The 23,049-nt window shown below is 34.9% G+C and overlaps 2 protein-coding genes, 1 long non-coding RNA gene and 1 pseudogene across 3 annotated transcripts; 2 read left to right on the top strand and 2 right to left on the bottom strand.

Annotated features, from left to right (window-relative positions):
* The first annotated feature begins 320 nt into the window (after positions 1–320).
* LOC145092787 (uncharacterized) lies at positions 321–1,770 on the top strand. Its single transcript, XM_079030764.1, has 2 exons — positions 321–661; positions 750–1,770. The coding sequence occupies exons 1-2, from the start codon at positions 345–347 to the stop codon at positions 1,618–1,620; spliced, it is 1,188 nt and encodes a 395-aa protein (XP_078886890.1). The 5' UTR covers positions 321–344; the 3' UTR covers positions 1,621–1,770.
* A 7,568-nt stretch (positions 1,771–9,338) lies between these two features.
* LOC145095475 (putative mitochondrial protein AtMg00820 pseudogene) lies at positions 9,339–10,019 on the bottom strand (annotated as a pseudogene).
* A 7,373-nt stretch (positions 10,020–17,392) lies between these two features.
* LOC145095473 (uncharacterized) lies at positions 17,393–18,174 on the bottom strand. Its single transcript, XM_079033344.1, has 2 exons — positions 17,778–18,174; positions 17,393–17,724 (listed from the first exon to the last, which is right to left on the bottom strand). The coding sequence occupies exons 1-2, from the start codon at positions 18,172–18,174 to the stop codon at positions 17,393–17,395; spliced, it is 729 nt and encodes a 242-aa protein (XP_078889470.1).
* A 3,305-nt stretch (positions 18,175–21,479) lies between these two features.
* LOC145094561 (uncharacterized) lies at positions 21,480–22,504 on the top strand. The gene is made up of 2 exons (XR_013703415.1): positions 21,480–21,908; positions 21,998–22,504. It is a non-coding gene; the product is annotated as an uncharacterized LOC145094561 (long non-coding RNA).
* The last annotated feature ends 545 nt before the right edge of the window (positions 22,505–23,049 follow it).

The raw sequence follows: 23,049 nt of genomic DNA, 5'->3' as shown, positions 1-23,049 counted from the left end.
GCTCATAGTCCATATATTTAGTTTAGCCTTAAAAATAGCCCAAAACACTTCAAACTTTTTTCCTTTGAAAATATACCATTTAAAGAATACAAGAGTTTTCATTTAGCTTCCAACGCGAGGAAACATCCTACATAGTATTATCTAGACCATGTATATCGGATAATCATTGATGTCTACAGAAAAAGTCAACATCATGACTTGGTCAAAAATAGAAAAGTCAATTACTTGTTTAACTTCTCCAAGTTTGTTAACGACTTGAATCTCAAATCTTTCTTGTATATATACAATCACATCAACATAAACATTTTCTAAACAATAAACTAAAACCATAAGTTTCGATCAATATGTATGTAACTCGATCTCTTTCTCACTATAAGAGATTTCCTGAAGCTCTTCATTTGCCTCCCGAGGGTCCAAACTCGGGCTACTTGGTAATCCAAGACGAAGAGTCTGAAACTTACTCATTCTTTGGGTTGCACAAGAATAAGTCTCTTAAAGAGTTGCCTTTTCCTCAAAACAAAAGACTGACCACACGTTATTCATCAGGGGCGGGTGAAAATGCAAGTGCTTCTTTTGATGAAGTTGTTTTTATTCCAGTTCTTAATCAACCCTTATCTTCAAATCGTTACTATGCCATAAAACCAAAAGGTTCGCATAAAGGGTATGTATCATGTGTCTTTTTGACCTTCTCTCTTTAACTCGTTGTTGTCTTTGAACTTCAAATTGACGTTTTTATTTCATTTATTTAGGGAAGCGTTTGCATGTTCAAAGGAGGAAGACATGGCGCCTTGTTGTTGTGGTGGTTCTCTCAATGATGTTAAACCAAGGCCATTGAATCCACATGATGTATACCAACAGTTTGAGATCATTCCTTACAAAACATTTTTAAGTGGTGATGGCAGATTTTATGCCAAATCTCTCATGGAAGATGGTGATCCTCCGTATTTCTTAAAGAGAAAAGGTTGGGAGATCTATACTAAAACACCTAAAAACTACACGTTACGTGAAGCAAATGGAATCAATGATGCCCTTCGTTCACGTCTCCCTGAATTTAGTTTCCTACCTTTAACCAAAACTTCGAGTTCAGTGGTTGTTGGCAAGTGGTATTGTCCATTCATGTTCATCAAAGAAGGAAGACAGATCGACCAGGTGAAAACCTCTATGTATTATGAAATGACACTGGAACAAAGATGGGAACGAGTTTTTGAACAAGAAAACGAGGATAATACCAAAGGAGATGTTGTGTTTGTTGATGCTGTATTTAATAGTGAAGCAGTTTTTGTTGGTGAGAGTTTGAGGGAGGCTGAGAGAAATGTGGTAAATGGAGTTGTGTGGTTTTTCTGTCGAGGGGGTGATAATGAGAAAGAAGAAAGTGTAGGGTTGAGAAGAGAAATTGTTGAAAGAATGAGGTGGGAAGAAGAAAAAGTTGGATGGGTTGATGGTGGAGAGAACAGGATACATATGGTTACGAGAGAAGAGAAGTTTGAAGGAAGTGGTGGATGGAAGAGATTTGGTTGTTATGTTTTGGTTGAAAGATTTGTGCTCAAAAGAATGGATGGGAGTTTACTTTTGGCCTATGAATTTGGTCACAGCCATCAAATTAGAACCATTTTTGAATAATTTATATGTTTATTCTTTATATTTGTATCAAATGATAGCATATTAGTATTGTGTATTTTTGGATTCAGTGCTTATATGTCAAATAGTTTTAGAAATATTGTTTTGTCGTGTATTCTTTAATGGAATGAATAAAAATTAAATTATTATTTCCTGTTAAGCTTTAAAACACGATCATTCTTTACAATGTCAAGTGTACAAGACGTGGTTAGTTTATAAAAGGACATACATTTTAAAACCTTATAACATTTCATAATCTATATGTATTAAATGATGATACTATTGTTTTAAGAAGGTAACTATAAATTTCAACACAATTTAGCATTTTAAGATTAAGGGGCTCTCTCACATGCCTTTTATTTGATATGGTAAGGGGTTGAATTTGACTCAATCAGATTTTGACCATTTGATAATACACTTAAAAGCCTCTGAGTTGGTCCTAATTCTTCTGATATATCTCTTACCCGGCTAGATTTAAGATTGTCTATAACTAGACATTTGCTCAATCAGATATGATTCGGTCTACAACTATCAAACAACCCTAAATTAAAAAATTATATGTAGAAGTTATGTTATGTAGTCTTTTTTATAGATAAATAGTCCATTTTTAATAAACAAGACATATGGAAAAATATTCACCAAGCCTAATCAAAGTCTCTTCACCAAAGCTAATGAACAATCATCGGGTGATATATATTAGGGATAAGGATGATATTGGATCCGGACCAATCCGATAAAATCTTATACCAAATTGGATTGAAAAACGATACCGAATACCAAATCCTAATTTTTGTAATTTTAGAGTATTGTGTACGGTCTCATATATTTAAATTCGTATCGGCACAAAATCATGATTTGATACTAAATGCTCATCCCTAATAAAATTCGTTTAAACAAAAAAGAGAAAAAAAAAACATAAAACAAAATTAAATTTGGATGGAAACAATACACGTATTAAAATACACTACATGAGAAATAGTATACGGATTATAATAGTTGAAAACAGAGAGAGATCATCCCTAATAAATGAAAATAATTTTGTCACATGTCACTCTCTTATTAATTTGGACAAATGTCTTTTTTTGTATTTTTAAATAAATGTTTTTTCCGTTTGTCATTTTCTCATTGTTTATATTTTCTTAATTAACACATCATATTTACACATCAATTAATAATTGTTTTAATTGAAAATAACCATTAAATTACAATGTTACAACTCATATACTATTGAATATGTTTCATTTTAAATTCAAGTTTTAAATTTCAAATTTCAAATTTAAATAAATTTTTGTTTAAACCTTCATACTTAATTTTTTTGTTTTATCCAACCCATATAACATATGGGTCTCACAACTAGTTAGAATATATATGGAAACAATGAATTAAAGGCTATATTTATAAGCTTTTTAACAACAATACTAAAACAACCATATAAGTTTTAAACCTTCTAAATAAATGAAAATTTGCTAAAACTTTATGATGTGTTTCTGTTGAAGGAGTTTTAAAGAATTAGAATATATATATATATATATATATATATATATATATATATATATATATATATATATATATATAAATAAAAGAATAAACTTACATCAATTAACATATAAGAATAAATATTGTTATATATGTAGATTATAACAGTCTATTTTATTTATTATTTCTATTTAATTTTATATAACAATTCATTTTTACAGTACATTGGAAAATAATAATACTTTAATGGTTGATTTTAAACAAATGAAATTATAAATTATTATATTTTGAATATTATTGATTTTTTTTGTTTGAGGTCACTACAATGTAACAAAAGGGATCAATAACTAGTTTTTATATATATATATATATATATATATATATATATATATATATATATATATATATATATATATATATATATCCCCTATTATAATAAAACGGTACCTATACTCCACGTGTCAATCGCTCCGTCCCTTCCCATCGAGTTTTCCAGCCCACAATTTCTATGTGAATTTTCCAAATTGCCCAGAAACGGATTATTAACCCCTTAGCAATTTGGCTTTTCTATTTGAATTTGAATTTGAATAGCACAATCCCAATAATTCAAGGCATTAAATTAGGGTTCTTCTGAAATCTCTCACAGTTTGCCATAAGACGCCTCTTTATGTAAACCTTATCTATAACAAAAACCCTAATCTAGCCTTCACCACCCTACATCGTTGTCACCACCATGACTCAAACATATTTTTCTCTTCAACATCTCTCTAAGAAACGTTGAACGACATGAAGAATCATACCCATGTAGTAATTGGTTTTGAGGTGTGTTTGTTGGTTTGGAATGATATAACTTAACTTTGATCGACTAATTTTTCCACAACACCACAATTGAAGCTTGGTTCGGAAAAACAACAAATCAAAAGGTAAGTTTCAGTTCTCAAACCCTCAATTCATATTTTCTCTCAATGCCTCGATTTGCACTCATGGTTAATTTCTCAAACTTAACCATTTTCCGTTTTCCATTTTCAAAGGTTGTGGTGTGCACTCCTATTCACGTTTGGACGGAATTAATAGCTTACCATATTCATTCTTTTAATTGATCTTAAAATATGTCTATGCATGTAATCACTCAAATGAAATCCCTATAAATAATAAGGAAGTGATACGCTATGATATCTTCTATTTAAATTCAAATTACATTTCAGTTGTTTTACTTCCTACTTTTCATCGTATTGACCTTTTTAATCATCGATTTACACGAACATTTGTCATACTTCCTCCGCAGAAAGCAAGAACAAAAGCTTCTCCAACCCATGAAATCTTTTATGTTATGACGAAGGTGATAATCGACGTTCGGTGCAAACAAGGTTGACACAATGGGCACACGTTGTTATCGCTTTTACATATGATATGTGGCTAAAAGTAACATCTCCGGAGGTAAGAGATGTTAAATGCCTACTTTTACAATGGATGTGCTTTTTCTTTTGTACAATGTTTATGATTTCTTTTTTGAATTTATGGTTTTCGAAATAAGTATATATTCTTTTGATGTGTGGACCTTTTTAGACAGAAGTTATTGTTGAATCGTGATTTGGTGGTAGTCAAATACACTTACGATATTTAACATCTCCATCAGGTTTATTTGTTTGAATCAAGAAAAGAAAAATAAGAGCATAATTTAATGTTTTTGACTTTCAAGATATTGAACTCGAACACGAGGTTCGTAATTGGGTTTCTTTGTTTGATTGAAAAAGCACAACAATGAATCTCTTTTTTTGAAAATGATATATTTATTAAACCTACTTATTTTTAGGTTCCAAGATGTATAGCTAAGGAGAAATCAAGAAATCCATTTATAGTGTAAACTTTTGTATTGAAATATGCTTCTTCTTTAGAAACTTTCCTTAGGGATGTTTTTGAATTACCAATAAGTCATGTTTTGTAGGTTTTTGTTGTATTTATGCTTTGTTAAACATGTTGTCGTTGTTTTGATGAATTTTTATAGTTTTCTAATTTTGTTTTGAACAGGGTGGATTACATAGTGGATTTCCAGATGTATCCTACATTTAGTATACGCTAAGAAAGATCAACCATTAAAATTGTTTTCTGATTTAAATATTATTTTTTATCTCTTTTTTTCATGTTTTCGGTGTGATTGTGTTTTTCAATTTGTAATTTTAGGAGGTTTTTGCCATGAAACTTAATGTGCTAATGTAATGACAACATATGAATCCATCGTCAATAATGATTTATTTTTTATTATTGCAACATATTGAAATATTATAAACTAATCACTGCCCTTACTTTTTTGTTATTGCAAATATAGTGAATAAAAAAATCAACATGCAAACTTTCTAAAAATAAATATTTACGTGTGATGTAACAACGATTACAGATCTTGAATCAATTGCCTTATCTTCCGTTAATGAATAAAGCCCTATATATAAATAGGGAATAAGATACAATCGGATATACCCACATATAGGGGGTATATAATATGAAATTATATAAAAGATAATTACAAGATATATAAGTATCTTCCTAAGATATGACCGGCTAATAGTCCCCCGCAGTTTGAGCTGGGGAAGGACCAACACTCAAACTGGATCAAAATTGTTGATATAGGTAGCGAGGTAAGCCTTTTGTGAAGATGTCTGCATATTGCATAGAGGCAGGAATGTGAAGAACTCGAATAAGACCAAGACGAACTTTTTCCCGCACAAAGTGGATATCAATTTCCACATGTTTCGTGCGCTGATGCTAAACTGGGTTTTGTGACAGATAAACTGCATATACATTGTCACAGTAAACAATCGTTGCTTTGCTTAGTGGAACATGAAGCTCAAGTAAGAGATTATGCAGCCAGGTAGTCTCAAAAACAACATTAGCAACACCACGGTATTCAGCCTCTACACTCGAGCGTGAAATCGTTGGTTGGAGCTTCGAGGACCAAGACACAAGATTGTTGCAAAGAAAAACACAATAGCGAGAAGTGGATCGTCGTAAGTTAGGACAACCGCCCCAGTCAGCATCAGAGTAGGCAGTAAGAGTGTGAGAGGAAGATGCAACCAGCTAAAGACCATAGTCAATGGTACCTTGTAGATATCGAAAAATCTTCTTCATGAATTGAAAATGGGGCTCGCGCGGAGCATGCATGAATAAACAAACTTGTTGAATAGCATAGGCAATGTCGGGGCGAGTAAAAGTCAGGTACTGGAGAGCGCCGACAAGAGTACGATTGTCACAACTGACAAAAAATTAGATTAGGATGTGAACACCTTTATTAGGTCATAGTGGGCCCAAAACTCCATCTCAGCATTTTTAGGGCTAAAACACTCTTAATGGACCGAACCCTTCTTATTGGGCCTTAGTGGGCCAATAAGCCTTCAACTTAGTCCTTTGGGCCATAAGACATTCTTATTGAACCTTATTGGACTGAAAACTCACTTATTTAATCAAGTTGGGCCGAAACATCCTATCCTTGGGCTTTAAAACCCGAAAACCCTTTTCTTTTGGGCCAAAAACTCTCTCTTGGGTTTGGTTAGCCCATTAAAAAAAAGGTGATGGACAAAGGATTTGCCACCACAACATTGCCTCTCATGTTTCCAAGCATTGACCACCATACTTCAAGGCAAGATATGTTTGTCCACCATACACCCAAGCCTCTCTCTTTCCCTTCCTCTCTCTAAAAATCCATCCAAACACTCCCTCCTCACCACTTTCACTTCAAATTTTCCTCCATCTCATTTCCTCTCAAGCTCCATTATTCTCACCAAGAAGATTTCGAGCTCTTCTTCATCAAAGAACAAGTTCTAAGCTCCTTGAACCACCTCCATTTCGAGATCTCACCAAAACTCAAGCTAGGATCAAAGATTCTTCTTCTTCTTCTTCTTCTTCATCTACATCTCAAAAAAACCCAAATGTGAGTTCATACCCCCTTGTTTTCGGTTTTATAATGTTTTTGGGGGAGAATACAAGCGCTTCTGTGTTAGATCTATGTATATATGCATGTTTATGTGTTTAACTTTTAGATCTTTACTTGAAAATGAAGTTTATCACTTGGATCTTCATAAAAACCTTGAGAAAACTATGTGTCGTCACATATAATACATGTAAACTTGTAGATCTGAGATTTATCCACTTAAAATAGCAAAAACAATTGTTGTGAACAAACTTAGATAACTTAAACTCAAAAATTAGCCCTTGACAGAAACGTTTTAGTCCAATGTCGAACTGTTTTGACCTCCTTAATGATAATATTTTTCAAAACTGTTTTACATGAAAAAAGTTCAGGTTATTACCTTTAAAATGACTACTCTCACGTTTTCATACGAGTTTTCTACTATTTTTGGCAAATTTTACAAAACTGTCTATCAGATTTGAAATAATTTCGGACCAACCTGTGAAGGTGAGCAATTTCACACTTGTTAGAAGCCAATAAAAATTATGAGAAAAATTGTGAACAAAGTAGAAGTAGACAAATTTTCCAAACTTCTAGAATTTACGGATCTAAATTTCGACTTACGATGAATTTTCTACAAATTTTCCAACAACTAGGTCAGTAAAGCCAAAAACCAGAAAAAATGTGTATTTCACAAAAATCATGCCAAAAATGATATTTTTGACAAAAATGGGTTTAAAATGTTATTTTTACCACAAATTAGTCAAAAACACAAGCTTTGAACAAAAATGGGGACTAAAGTGTTATTTTTACTATAATTAGGCCTTAATTGAAAATTTTGTGGCTTATTGGGCCAAAAACGTCATTTTTACAAAAAGTGGGATTTTTATAAATAATCAAGCTAAATTAAACAAAACAATAACAAACGGGTTAAAAACGATATTCATATCATTATTGGGCCTGAAAATAATATACATGTTTAGTGGGCCTTAGTGTCCTTTTACATGTATATTGGGCTTAAGATAGACATTCATATTCCTTTAAGCCTGGAAATAATAGACACGTATAGTGGGCCTTAGTGGTCCACTTACATGTGTATTGGGCCTGAGAATGAGTTTTATATGTGTTCTTCTTTCTTTTCCATGTAAATTTTCGATTAAGGATCTAGTGAGACTTGTCGGTTGGCACCTTTGAGTGTACAATCGTAGCCTGTAGTTATAACCAGAGTTTCCTGGAGGGAAAGAGGGAGTTTGTGTATAGATCTATACGGAGGTGACACCACCCCTGAGCTGTTCGCTACAGTTAGACTAGGCCAGTCTAGGGTGACAAAAACCTTATCCTATTCCGTCGGCGTCCCAAAGACGCAAAGACAGACAAAATTGTCATTATTTAGTATGGTTATAACGACTCACTTAGATGAATTAATGTTATAAGATTTACAGGAAACCATCCTATGTTCTTTTTGGATAAAACGAGAAACCATCCTATGTTCTTTTTGGATAAAACGGGAAACTTTCTTTTTGATGAAACGTAAATTTATATACACCGGTACTCAACCACGGGGGTTGAGATTCCAACATCATCTAGCGTAGACAAGATCGAGTTGTCTGGAAATCATTCTCTTTCTATTTTTTTTGTAAACATTAACACACATGCATTAATATAAGATCGGACACAAATATTTCAAACCATTTCTTATTATAAAATATCAGATTTTTGAATGCACTATGAAAACGATTCTAAACAAGTACAAAAACCATTTTTACTTAAAACTGCTTATGAACTCACCAAATTTTTAGTTGACGCTTTTCAAAACAACTTGTATTCTCAGGAATTCCAGTAACAGGTAATAAGCTCGACTATGAGGTCAAGTGGTGCAAGTTCTATAAATTTCTCTTTCTTACTTTTGTGTAACTGATGAACAAATTCAATATGTGAACTATTTAAGCGTGTATCTTCAATGTATGATGTTTGGTTGCTATGTTTCATTCATATTCAATTGTTATGATACTATACACGAAGTCGTCCACCTCCGGACGTTTCCACCATCCAAGCTCGGGGGTGTGACAATGATAGAGAGTGCCATCAGCGAGTAGTGCACCGTCAGTGGCACTGAGTTTGGTGGACGTATCCACCGGTGTAGCGCACGGCTTACAGGAGGCCATATTAGCTCGTTGAAGGATGGCACAAGTGTAAGAAGCCTGCGTCAAAAATAACGCATGCTTATCACGAGTAGCCGTGATACCCTAAAAATGGTGAAGCGCACCGAGATCACTCATAGCAAATTCCTGAGACAAAGAAGTGATAATGCTACGAAGAATGTCAGGGTCAGAAGCTGTCAAGATTATGTCATTGACGTACAATAATAAATAAGCACGATGACAATCGTGCTGATAAACAAATAACGAAGAATCACAAATGTTAATCTTGAAACCCCGAGAAGTAACGAATGAGGCAAAGCGAGTGTACCAAGCACACGGAGCTTGTTTAAGTCTATACAAAGATTTCCAGAGACGGCAGACCTGAAATGGACCCGACTATCAACGAATCCAAGGGGCTGGTGCATAAAAACCATCTCGTGGAGATCGCCATGGAGAAATGTGTTCTTGACGTCTAACTGATGTATCGGCCAACCTTGTAAGACTGCGAAACTGAGAACTGTGTGTATAGTAGCTGGCTTCACGACAGGACTGAATGTTTCTAAACAGTCAACACCTATTGTTTGTGATTTCCCATTGACCACCAGTCGTGCTTTATAGCGGTCAAGTGTTCCATCAGCTTTAAGTTTGTGACGAAACAGCCACATACATCGAATAACAGGGCTGTTGGTTGGTCTGGGAACAAGTTCACATGTTTTGTTTACCTGTAAAGCTAGAAATTCATCTTCCATGGCTCGTAGCCAATTAGGGTCAGACATGACGGCAAAGATGGATGTAGGAATTGGAGAGATCGGTGGAGTAGAAGAGGTATGGAGGTTTATACGGGTAACAGGTTTGGTTACTCCTGCCCGTGCACGAGTGGTCATGGGATGAATCGGAAGGGAGGGTTGAGGGGGAGTTTGAGGTGGAGTGAATTGAGGATGGGTTGTTGTAGGTGAAGGTAGAGTGCGGGAGGGAGGTATGGGTGTTGATAAAGGGTCGGTGGTGGTGGATAATGCTTTTGACCGACGAGAATAGGTCAAGATAGGAGGGTGAGGAGATGAGGAGGTGGAGTGAGGTGGTGTTGAAGATTAGGTAGGGATGGTGGAATGAGGTGGTGGTGAAGGAGGAGTAGGGTTGTGTCACACCCCCGAACCGTCAGAAAACAACGGCGGAAACATCCGCGGGCGGGTGACGTCATGCGTAGTATCACAATAGTTGTATCATAGCTAGCAAAGTAAACACAACCATTACATTACAATATGATTATTTACATCTGTTTGAATAACATAGTTTGTACATAGCAGTATATAACAAAAGTAAAAGACGTGATTCAAAATGCTCCGTCTTCTCCAAAAGTTGGCAGGAGTACCTGTCTATTGTTGCCCTAAGAATACAAGCAGTTTGAAAGAGTATCATCATAAAGCTGGTGAGTTCATAAGTATTTAGTTTTGGTGAAAAATGTTTCTTTGATACTTTGAAAAATGTTTCCCAAGAAAATCTTATATTTTCTTATAGAAAGTGTGTTTGAACGTCCATTAGTTACTTGTTGAACAATCTGTTGATAAGAAATCGAGTTATCCCGGGAAAATCCCATATTTTCCCTTAAAAGTTAATGATTGGTTATCTGTTCTAGTCTGAGGTGTACAAGTATCTACTATACTTATATCGTTAGACGTAGTTTTCTTGAAAAACCTTGTTTTCTCCCTATGAGGTGTATTAGACTTATTACATAAATAAAACTAATAAATATGTGGTGAACTAAATCCTAAGGGTACTATTAATACCCTCTAGTAATCAAATTGGTTATTACATTGAGGTTAGTTCATTTGTTTCATTATTACAAAAGTAAATTACTGTTATCTAGGTTGCGAGTGTCATAACCGTACTTAGACTTGTTATGGCACGTAACGGGGCTAGTATCTTTTTTATGACTTTGTCACCGCGGGACTTGTCGGTCCAACTGTAGCTAGCAGTAAGGTGCGGGATAGTCGGTCCCGTATAGATCTATACACAACAGTCACGCTCTCCCTACAAGAGATTATGGTTACAAGTGCTAATCCTACTCCCTGATTCTGTGGGGGTGTTACCAAGGATGTGTCTTCAACTTTAGACAAACAAAATTTACAAGTAATAATATTGAAAATCCTGTTTATGATTTGCATGAATCCTTTATAAAATAACACATTTTACCATATGATTCACAAGTTCATTGCTTTAGTTTTGAAAACTGTTTCTACGAGTTGATTTCTTAATCGTTTGGTAAAACTATTTTCTGTGTTAAAAGTATTCTGAACATAAAATAATATACTTTGAGCACAAGTTTCCTTGTACTTTTTCTTGTATTCCCCCCTGAAAACATGGAAAACTCGGAAAAAGCGTAGGGGTATGAACTCACAGTTTAACATAGGATTCAAGTGTACGATCGAGATGAGTGTTGAGTGTCAATTGATGTTTCATACTTAAGTGGACCCTATTAACATATGGTAACGCATACACGTATTAGATGAGGACATAACAATACTTTTTATGGAAGGAAACCACCTTAAGGACTAAGAAACACTTGAAACTAAGTGTTAGAATCACACGTGATTGAAGATGGGGAGTTTGCGGCCGTAATCAGGACTATACGGTCATGGGTTTGCGGCCCAACAGGGTTTACAGCCCATAAGTTTACGGCCCAAGATTTGCGGTCCATGGGTTTACGTCCCATGGGTTTACGACCGTAAACACTTGGTGAAAGGTGCGATTTTCGGTGTTTCAAGGTCCTTTCTAGCCTCTTGGAAGTGTTCTAAGCCTTGTGCATAGCTGTCACACCCCAAAACCGAGAATGGCGGAAAAAGTTCTGGGGCGGAGGACGTCATGTAATGTATCACAACAAATGTAAAGTAGTAAACAAGCAACAACATCATCCATTGCATTAATAGTATAATTTTGATTACAAGTTTGTTATTTCATAGTACAAGACAACATGATAACTAATCAAAATAATAGACGAGTCTTGACTGCTCTGTCTTCTCTAAACCTTGCATCAGCACCTGTCTATTTGTAACCTGAGAATACAAGTTATTTTGAAAGCGAGTATCAGCAATAAAGCTGGTGAATTCATAAGTATTTTAATGTTATTGCTTTGAAAAGTTGTTATGAAAGACTGGTGAATGTTTGATGAAACATTTAGTATAAGTATGAAAAACCCTAGAAAATCCCATATTTCCTACTAGTATAAAAAGTAGTCTTCTACCAAGACCTGAATGTTTTGAAGGTAGTCTTCTACCAAGACCTGAATGTTTTGAAAGTAGTCTTCTACCAAGACCTGAATGTTTTGTAAGTAGTCTTCTACCAAGACTTGAATGTTTTGAAAGCAGTCTTCTACCAAGACCCGAATGTTTTGTAAGTAGTCTTCTACCAAGACCTGAATGTTTTGAAATATTTGTTTCTAAAAGTCCAACATTTATCCATAAGTGTGTGGTAGTTTAAAAGTTCCAAAACTATAACACAATGATGTTTTTCATGCCTAAATAATAGATTTATGTATGTATAAAATCGCCAAGGCACTTGATGACTCTGTAAACCAATATATTTTTAATACTCCCTGAGAGTCTTTTGTTTAAGTAAAACTGGTTAAAAGGGTGTTTATCCCGAATTGTGAACATGCTAATAATATCCCATGGTGTAGTTATTACCCCCTAAGCATGATTGAGTTAAATGTATATTACTACGTATAAGAGTTGTTGTTTCCACGTGTTGTGAGTTCCTCATAACCATACTAGACGCAGTACTTATGTTGACATTTGTCACCCCGGGAACTGTAGCTAACAGTCAGGGTGCGGAGTCGTCAGCCCCGTATAGATCTATACACACTTGTCACGCTCTCCCTCCAATAGACTCTGGTTATAGGTGGGGACTTTCGTTTTGGTACTAACAAAGCCATTGTCTCACATGTTTGCTAACAACAAGTTCATGAGTAATATAACGAAATGCCTTTTTTATATGAAAAGATTATCCTTGTTATGAAAATACATACTTGTAAATAAGACGTTGGTATAGACTCATGAATGAACTGACTCTTGTGTGATTCCTTGTAATAGTAATAATGTTTTATATCTCCTAAACTATTCCTATAATAGTTTACTAGAATGTAATTGATGAGTGTCCAAGTAGGTTTATACACCCTTGCTACCCAAGAGTGTCGGAACTTAATTAACTGATGGAACATTTATGACTATATATGTACACATGATATATAACTAATATTTAAACAACCTTCGGACGGGTACCCGATATCCCACCAGACCGCATCCAAATCGAGGAAAAGGAAACAAGGTGGATAGCCTTCCTAATTCTTTTAAACATTATTTATATAACTATACATATAGAGGCATGCAATTTATAATATAAAAGCATAAAAGAAGTTTTGTAAAACCCTTGAAAAGTTTAATAAATAAGAATTTGTGACTTGATGTCAGTTTATAAAACGATTCGAAAACAGTTGACAAGACAGTTTAAGTGTAAGAAAACATTTGTTTGATGCACAATAATAACATATTCAAAAAGGAAACATACAGTTTGTAAGACAGTTTTCTAAAAGTGTTTTAACATGTAAAAACGTTTGAGAAAGCTATTTGAAGTACTCTGTGTGGTTAAACGGCTAAAAGTGTAGTAAGTCTAATTGTATGTTAGTTATAAATCACATGTGATTGATTTCATAACCAAAAAGTATAACAAAGATTTATGTCTTTCACACGGGGATAACCGTGTGTTTACTTGTATTCCCCCCTTAAAAGTGTATAAAAAACATTTATAACGCATTTGAAAGTGTAGATTATAGGGGTATGAACTCACTTGTTTGAAATTGTTGATTTGAAGTAGTCGAGAGAAGAATCGAGCAGAACTTCGACAGGAAGAGTTGCAAACGCGGGAAAATCTCGGGATACTCGGGAATATCGGGAACACAAAACCTTCCTTCGGGACTTGAAGGTGAAAACCAGGGCTTTGAGAGGGTCTCGGGGGCATAAACGCAGAGTTTCGGCGCGAGAAAGAAGGGAACTGAGCAATGGAACTCGGAGCCCTTGAAATCTATTTATAGGGGCATTTTTGGGGTGTGCCACGTCGTGGCAAGTGATGGCCACGTCGTGGGGAGTCAAACTTATCCTCTTCCATTGATTGGACGCCCTCAGTCACTTGCCGGGTCGCGGCAAGCTTGTGCCACGTCGTGGCAAGCCTGACAGCCTCGGATTTCGGACCTCGGACTTGTAAAATCCATAACTTTCGCGTACGAGCTCCGTTTTCGACGTTCTTTATATGCACACGTAGCTAAAAATATGATCTACAACTCTCTTTTAGACTTCATCGGCAAATTTTGACTTTATTTTTAATTATTTATTTTTAACGGGCCGGGACAAGAAAAGTCCGTTAAAATTCCATAACTTCTTCATCCGATGTCCGTTTTTGTCAGACTTTTCGCCGTTGCGCTACTATTTTTGAGACCTTCGATTCTCATTTAGGTTGTTTCGGTCAAAAGTCTCTCGAGCTCTATTTCGAGTTTTTAGCTGTCTACTGCTATATCCGGATCTTGGAAAAATCATAACTTCTTCATACGAAGTCAGATTTGGACGTTCTTTTTATGTATGCTCACGGTTTAATGTTATCTACAACTCTCATTTAGATACTTAAGGCTACAAACTATTGTATTGAAACTTCGCGTTTTTCGTTTAATCGGTGTTGCCGGTTTTGTCCGGAATTTTAGAATGGTTATAACTTCCTCGTTATAACTCGGATTTTTGTGTTCTTTATATTTATGAAAACCTTGATACGATTCCTATCACTTTATTTAACCCAAATAAGATTTTAGGAAAGTTATATTTTGACCTAAATTTGACTGGTGTTACATTACATTGTCTCAAAATATCGGGTTGTCACAACAGCTCAAGGAAGAGTTTAAGGCCAATAATCGACAAAAAATGGAGTTTACGACCATTGAAGGGTGTACGGCCGTACACATGGGTTTACGGTCGTAAACCCATTTTGTGTTCATGATTTGGGTCGATTTTAGGTGAAAAATCAATGGTTTCTAGTATATATCAAGCATAGATGGTAGTTACTTACTGTAAGAGGCTTGGAATGAGGTTTTTAGCCACCAAGAACTAGTGTGCGTTCTTGGTGTTCTTGGTGAGAGAGAAAATCTAGAAAAACATGAAATTCATGAGATGAAACATGGATTCATCACTAGAAAAGGGATTGAAACACTATCAAAGTGAAGAATCACTTACATTTTTGAGGATCCTTGAGCAAACTCGAAAATTATAGAGAGAGAAAGTCTTTGGAGTGTTTAAAGTGTGAAATGAAGGCCACTCATCCCTTCTATAGGGGTGAGTTTTCGGCCAAGGGGTGGGGTGGGGGGTGTACGGCCGTAAAATCGAGTTTGCGGCCGTACACTCCTCTCGAAGGGGTGTTTGGCTCGGATTCTATGCTTCGACTTGGAAAAGTTCATTCTTGGACCCAAACCTCGATTGTACTGAGTTCAAAATATTTAATTAGACCCGAGATAATGCTGACAAGAGCAGAAATAAATTCCAAATTGATTTATTTTTTAACGGTTTGAACGGAAGAAATTTCGGGTTGTCACAGGTTGGTGGATGTGGAGTAGGGAAAAGCATGAAGAGGGGAGGGGGTCATCAAGAAAGTCAAAATATGTGGAGGGGGGAGGGGTATTGGAAAAGGGAAAAGAGGTTTCATCAAATGTAACATGTCGAGACAGATAGACTTTTCTAGTTGATGGATCAAAGCATCGATATCCCCGAAATTTTTCCGGATAACCAAGGAAAACACATTTGACGGATCTTGGTTGGAGTTTATGAGATTGAGTGGATGAGATATTAGGATAACAAGCACACCCGAAGGTGTGGAGATGATCATATGATCATTGACAACCATAGAGAGAAGGTAGGTGTGGAAAAATTTAGGCGTTTAGTAGGAAGGATATTATGAAGGTAGGTGGCGGTGTGGAGAAGAGAGGCATGAGTGGGAAGGGTACATATAATGTCATTAATGCGACGAATCATCCATTCGGCTCGTCCGTTTTGTTGGGAAGTTTGAGGGAAAGAGAAACAGAAGACGAGACCATGAGTGTGGGCAAAAGGATTTAAAGTCATGATTGTTGAATTCTCCCCCGAGATCGCATCGGAATGACTTAATGGTTCGGTTAAATTGCGTATGGATAAGCTTGTGAAATTTTGTAAAAGTGAGAAACGTGTCAGATTTATATTTGAGGGGGTATACCCATACATAATGAGTGAAATTATCAATAAGGACCATATAGTATTTGTAACCAGATTTGCTTAAGACTGGGGATGTCCAAAGATCACAATGTATAATGTCAAATGGTGCATAAGTAACAGATTGTGAATCATAAAAAGTTAAGTGAGTATGTTTAGATAATTGGCAAGCATTGCACAAAGAAGAAGTTGTAGGTTTATTACAAGAAATTGAAAATTTTGAACGAAGTAAATCTAAAACAGGAGCGCCCGGGTGACCCAAACGAGCATGCCAACGATCGTGAGAAGTGGCAAGCAGAGCAGTAGAACTGGAAGGTGCAGTGAAGGGGTAAAGATCTCCCGTGCTATCATGACGAGAAAGAAGAGCTCCAGTCTTGAGGTCCTTCAACAGAAGCTTGATTATTGATAGTAAACTTACGAACAGATAAAAGATTTTTAATAACGGATGGAGTAAACAAGATATTTTTTAAAGTATATGAATGAGAGGGGGTAGTGTAAGAAGCATGACCAGACCCATGAATTGGCAGACTAGAGCCATTTCCAACAAAAATCGATGTTACAGGCAAAGTAGTTATGGAACTTAAGATCTTACCCTAATCAGATGTAAGATGCGTCGAGGCACCAGAGTCCATATACCACGCCGGATCATTGGAATTAATATGAACTTGTTGCATTGTCTATGCTAAATCTGACAAATTGTAGTCAGAATAACCAACAAATTGAGGAGTGGGAGTAGGCGTCGGACCTGATGGCTACATCGGAGGTCTAATTGGCCCCTGTTGTGTTGTGGGTCCAGAATATTGACCGGGCCCGTAGGTGTGATTAGCCCAGTGATTTGTGGATTGATTCGGTCCTTGAAAAGGGTATGGTGATGGAGGTGGATACCATGATTGCAATCCATTCCATCCTTGCTGCTGCCATTGATTTCCTTGGTTCCAGTTTTGGTGGCGATAACTGCCACGTTCCATGAAGCTTTTGCCACGTCCTCAACCAGTAAAGCCTCGCTCGCGAGTACCTGTACCTCTGCTCGAGTAGTTGTTGTAGGGTTGACCTTGATTACGTTGACCAACTGCTTCGTTTTGTGGTGTCCTATTGACAGAAGTAAGAGCAGCGAGAACTGAGTAGGTTTGATTTTGTCTAGCTTTTTGTTTGTGTTGTTCAAGTTGTAACATGCTACGAGCTGTTTCAAAGGACGGAGAGCTTTGATTGATGTAGGCCCCGACAACATCAAACTCCGGTGGTAACCCACGAATCATTTGTAAGACCAGTCTAGACTGAGTGATTGGGTTCTCAACATCTCTAAGATGATCAACAAGATCTTTAAGTTTTGGCAATAAGATTCCATTGATAAACATGCTCCCAAGGTAAGACTTGTGAATTCCTGTTCAAGGGCTGCTGCACGTGACCCTTTGTTGTTGAGAAAAGTTGATTTGAGTTTATTCCAAGCGGCTTGGGCAGTGGTATCAGTCTCTAAGATGCGGACCATTAATTCATCAGACAAGGTGTTGTATATCCATTGAAGGACAAGTGCATCGATTTCAGCCCATTGGAGGTACCCGGGATTGGTGTCAACTGGTTCAGGAGTGTCATTAATGTGATCGAGAACCTTGTAAGCCTTGGCGTAAAGAGGAAACAACTTTTTCCAGGACGAGTATGTGACTTTAGAGCCATCCAATGTTCGGATCTTTGTCTGGATGTTTGTGACAGTGTAGGCAGGGTGCAAGGCCATGTCCTTCACTTCACCTGAACCAGAAGCATATTTTGTCATGGAAGAAGATTGAAGCAAAACTGTGGCTTTGTTCTTAAAAAAAATCGCCTGTTAGGGTTTAGGTAGGCTCTGATACCATAACAATGATTACAGATCTTGAATCAATTGCCTTATCTTCCGTTAATGAATAAAGCCCTATATATAAATAGGGATAAGATACAATCAGATATACCCACATATAGGGGGTATATAATAGTAAATTATATAAAAGATAATTACAAGATATATAAATATATTCCTAAGATGTGATCAGCTAATATGATGGAGTAGACTGTTTGAATCTTTTTGCAGGTGAAGTTGCTAAGAGAATTTTGAGCATATGTATCTTTCCTGTATTAGAAATGCAGTCTTAGTGTCCCTCAAAAAACTATCTGGTAAGCTTTTTGTTGTGTATCTTGATTTTGCCCATTTGATTGTTATATTTATTTAAAATTATTTAATAGTTAAGGAAGACAAAAATTCTTCTATGGGGTGGTCAAATTGGTGTAATGGACAGTCAATGTGTTGGAGTCTTGGATAGAATTCAAACATTTATTTTCTGCAATGACTTTGCATTAAACAAAAATCTAAAATTTCTTTTGAGTGGTTATTGAGGAATGCTTATAGATAGATTCATCTTTCTACTATAATCTTGGAAGCAAGTAACTGTGGTTTAAATACTAGGATAATATTCCTAAACATAAGGGAACATAGAGTTGCCACTTTAAATCAGGTAAATTAAAAAGTTTTGTCTGAAATGATAAGCTTTGATATATAGATTATATCAGTCTCATCCTTTTCTAATATTTCACAGGCTTGATGGAGGATGTATAATATGGATGTTATTGCCGAAAGGGAAAAGAAGAGTGAACTGAATCTTATTTGTAGGAAGGAAATGAAAGTACAATGCAATCATATGCTAAAAGTAAAGCACATTGTCTATATTAATAGGAATGGTAAAAAATAAAGTAGATTGTTTATTCTTTCTTATTATTTTTCCATGTAATTCATCTGAAACCTTAGTGATGCATTCCTTCCGATTCTTTATACCCATCTAAAGTTATTGGGTTTTAGATCCAGAAGCAGTTGACATCTGCATCCAACGACACAATTTTCTTGGTTTTGTGGCATTTGGGTTTTGGGGTTTGTTTCTTAATCGCTTTGTTTTTGTCTCTAGGCTCTACTATTTTTTTCAGGGTTTTTTCTTGATTGAGATGAATGATGAAGTTGCTACTCAAATACAAGATGAAGCAATCAAGTTTGGTTGATCCATTATGGTCTCTTGCAGATCCATTAAGGAGTTTGAACGAGGGGCAAATGATAATTACTTTTCTGCATATATAAACCTTGAAAGTATATTGCTATTATGGTTTCCTTTTGTTTTTTAATCAATACAAAATCTTAAAAAAAAACTTAAATCTTATTAATTTAATAAAATTTTATAAATCTTTTACCCGTGGTTCCCACGGGTTGTAAGTTGTAACATATATATATATATATATATATATATATATATATATATATATATGGTAGGTTATAGTGTGGATAATAAGTATTATGTGGATGTAGGAATAAATGTGGACCAAGAGTTTAATATACATATTCTCATTGAATACAAATTCTGATAGAATACATATTCTGATTGAATGAACATTCTAAAAAATAACAAATTTTTGAATCATGAGTTGAAGAATAACAACATTCTTAAAGAATAATAATTTATTATTAATATTATTGAAAAATCTAAGGTCCAAAAATAAACAAAAAACAATTTTTACTGTCACATTCTATAAACATACAATGTCATTTTTTGAATTTTTGCCACATTTTATAACAATACAGCCTTTATAGTAAATTATTCTTGAAAAAATCTTCATTCTATAAGAAGATTAAATCCAACCTATAATTATTTCTTTTAAACCTCAACCTAATTATATATATTGTTTCTATACATGTATCCAAGTAAAAGTAAGAACATTAAATTATCTCTATTGTTGGTCCAATACCACTAAACATTAAGTAAAATTAAGGACATTGTAAAATTATCTATACTAAACCTAAACCCAATTTAAGTTATATTGGGTATGTACACAGATTCAGATAGACGGAGATAGATAAAAATCACAAGACTATGATGTTCTTAAAAATTATTTGGGAAAGCCTCAAAACCGTAACATATGATGAATATGAACTCGTCGTTAGACAAACCAATTAAAATCTCGATTCTTTAAAACCCTTAAATCGAAAGACAAAAACGAATTTTATACAGATCGAAGGTCGACGTGTCCTTGATTTCAAGATGGTGGAACTTGGAAGCAAAGAGTCTGCATGAAACTGATGGCGAGAGATAAGAGAAGTGGCGTGAGGTCTTTTGATGGGGCCGAAGGTCGATGGAAGCGGGAGGGATACGATTTTGTGGGTGTCGATAGAAGAGACAATAGGGTTTTAAATAACTAATTTGCCTAAATTAAAGGATAGATAATTTAATTAATTATTTATTGAAATTAAATAATACTTGGCCATATTAATCCCTACATCCACAAAATATTTGTTGATGCACATTTGAATATATATATATATATATATATATATATATATATATATATATATATATATATATATATATATATATATATATATATATATATAGAACATTTCGATTGAAAAAAATTAAAAAAAAAAAACAATCAAATAAATTACTTCAAATCTTGGTCTTGTAATTATCTTATATACATACTAAAATCAAAAGTCGGTTATTTATTTCAGCTACTTTTTCCTTGTTAAAATAAAACTTTATACCTTTACTTTTTCAAATGACATTTAGACATTCTTGATTTTTATCCTCGTAATTATAATTTTACTTTGTAATAAGATACTTTTTAATATTTACCTTTCAAAATATTATTTTCATTCATTTGATTTTTACTTTGTAAAATATTATTTTTACTTCCTTCACTCTCTAAACTTTGAATGTTTATCCCTTTTACTATATATATAAAATTTGATTTTCAATATAGCTTTTGTTCGTTAAGACAATTGACAAAACTGCAAAATTGGTCCTGTGGTATTCAAAAAATTGTGGATAAGGTCCAAAAAGTTTACGACTTGCATGGAAGGTTCAAAATCAAGATTTTTCCGTGATTTTGGTCCTAAATTTAAGAAATTTTCGTAGTTTTGGTCCATGGAGCACTTGAATTGACTGTTTTGCCCTTTTAGATTCTCTTTGTATTTTTTTATAATTTTTATTTTGTAAGTATTAATGAAAAAAAGAAAAGAATTATGCTCGTCCACCCCATCATTCCATATGTACCCCCACCCACCCACCCCTCTCTCTCTATCTATCTCTCTCTCTCTCTCTCTCTCTTCACCATCTTCCCAATCTATCTCGTTTTTTCTCCCCAGAATTCCAATCTGCAACATGATGCCCCCATCAAACTCGTTCACTTCACCTGATCACAAACCAAAACACCCTAAAACCAAATCCATCAAGAAAAGTCGAGATTACAACACCTAGCACCATGTCTACAACGACGTTAGAATGCCTAACTTGGGTAATTGTGTGTCTGAAATCCATGAGCTGAGGAAGAAATCACGGATATGGCTCGGGACATACCGAGCCATTTTGTCATCTCCAAGGGATGTATAGGCTGCAGATAAGGGAGGAGTCGATGGTGTTTTTGGAGGAGCAGATAACATAGGCGACCTCGGAAAGAATATGGATCAAATGACGACTGATTAGAGCCCGCAACTAGTAGGTAGGGATGAACATTGCTCGATTTAGATCCATTATTTGTTGACAAAAAACCTAATTTTGCTATTTCGGGTTTCTTGATTATGTCATCAGAAGTGGGGCTTGCTTCAACATTGATCTCTGTCAAAGAAATCTCGTTATTACCAGATTAGGTTTGATTTGGTTTGGTGATGCATCTTCAGTTTGGGGATTCCTAAGGAACCAAATCTCTTCAGTTGGTTGATGGTGTTTGGGTACCAACAACTGGAGAATATAGGATGGAATAGAGGCGACAGAGACGAGAATGGGTTGGGGGAGAAAATCAATTTGTTTTGGTTCACTTCCGCCCCATTTGTCTGATCCATCTCATAGTTTGTTTATGTGCTTAATATCTCAGATCGTATTAAATGTGTTGTAAGGAGTTGTAGATCTGAGGATTTAACGATGTTCACGATAAGAATGAAGGACCAGAGAGAGAGAGAGAGAGAGAGAGAGAAAGAGAGAGAGAGAGAGAGAGAGAGAGAGAGAGAGAAAGGTTTTAGTTTTTAGTTTTTATAATTAATGAAATATTGCACTAAATATAAAAGAGAAATAATAACGAGCAAAATAGTCATTTTAATTTATCAGGGACCAAATTCACATAAATCTTTTGATTTTGGACTATCCATGCAAGTTGAAAAGTTTTTGGATCCTATCCATATTTTTTTGAATACCACAAAGACTAATTTTGCAGTTTTATCGTTCGTTAACTTCAGAAAAATTATTTTTTACGTGTTTATTTTTATATGTGTTGGTATAGATTTGAGGTGCCCAAAGTTTTGACGCAATTTTAGAACTTTGGTTTGTTAATTTTTTTTTTTAAACAAACTTACTTATTTTTTTTATATATGTTTTTTTATAAATTAGGCATACTTTTTTTATGTGGTTATTTTTAGTTACATTTAGAATCATCAAATTAATTTCTATGTACGGCCAATAAAAGTAGTAGTTTACTAGTTTACTCTAAAATATAAAATAATTAAATAAATCAACAGAGTTCCAAATAAACCAATCGAAAGTAACATATAAAAAAAAATTAATATGTAAAAATGTGATATGAGACGTGTAGCTTAGGAGCTTGTGTCAACTTTTTGAGATTCGTAAAAAACATCTCTTCACGTTCGACT

This window comes from Lactuca serriola, chromosome 3, assembly GCF_051521515.1.
Source record: "Lactuca serriola cultivar US96UC23 chromosome 3, Lser_US96UC23_V15, whole genome shotgun sequence".
Classification (NCBI taxonomy): Eukaryota; Viridiplantae; Streptophyta; class Magnoliopsida; order Asterales; family Asteraceae; genus Lactuca; species Lactuca serriola.
Note: the sequence above shows the minus strand (reverse complement) of the source record. Positions and strands in the feature narration are given on the sequence as shown.

Excerpts from the sequence above, each read along its gene's own strand:
- LOC145095473 (XM_079033344.1), bottom strand. The coding sequence starts at position 18,174 with ATGACAAAATATGCTTCTGGTTCAGGTGAAGTGAAGGACATGGCCTTG. Across the intron at positions 17,725-17,777 it reads CCTTGAACAGGAATTCACAA|ATCTTGTTGATCATCTTAGA; the intron begins GTCTTACCTTGG and ends CAAAACTTAAAG.
- LOC145092787 (XM_079030764.1), top strand. The coding sequence starts at position 345 with ATGTATGTAACTCGATCTCTTTCTCACTATAAGAGATTTCCTGAAGCT. Across the intron at positions 662-749 it reads CCAAAAGGTTCGCATAAAGG|GGAAGCGTTTGCATGTTCAA; the intron begins GTATGTATCATG and ends TCATTTATTTAG.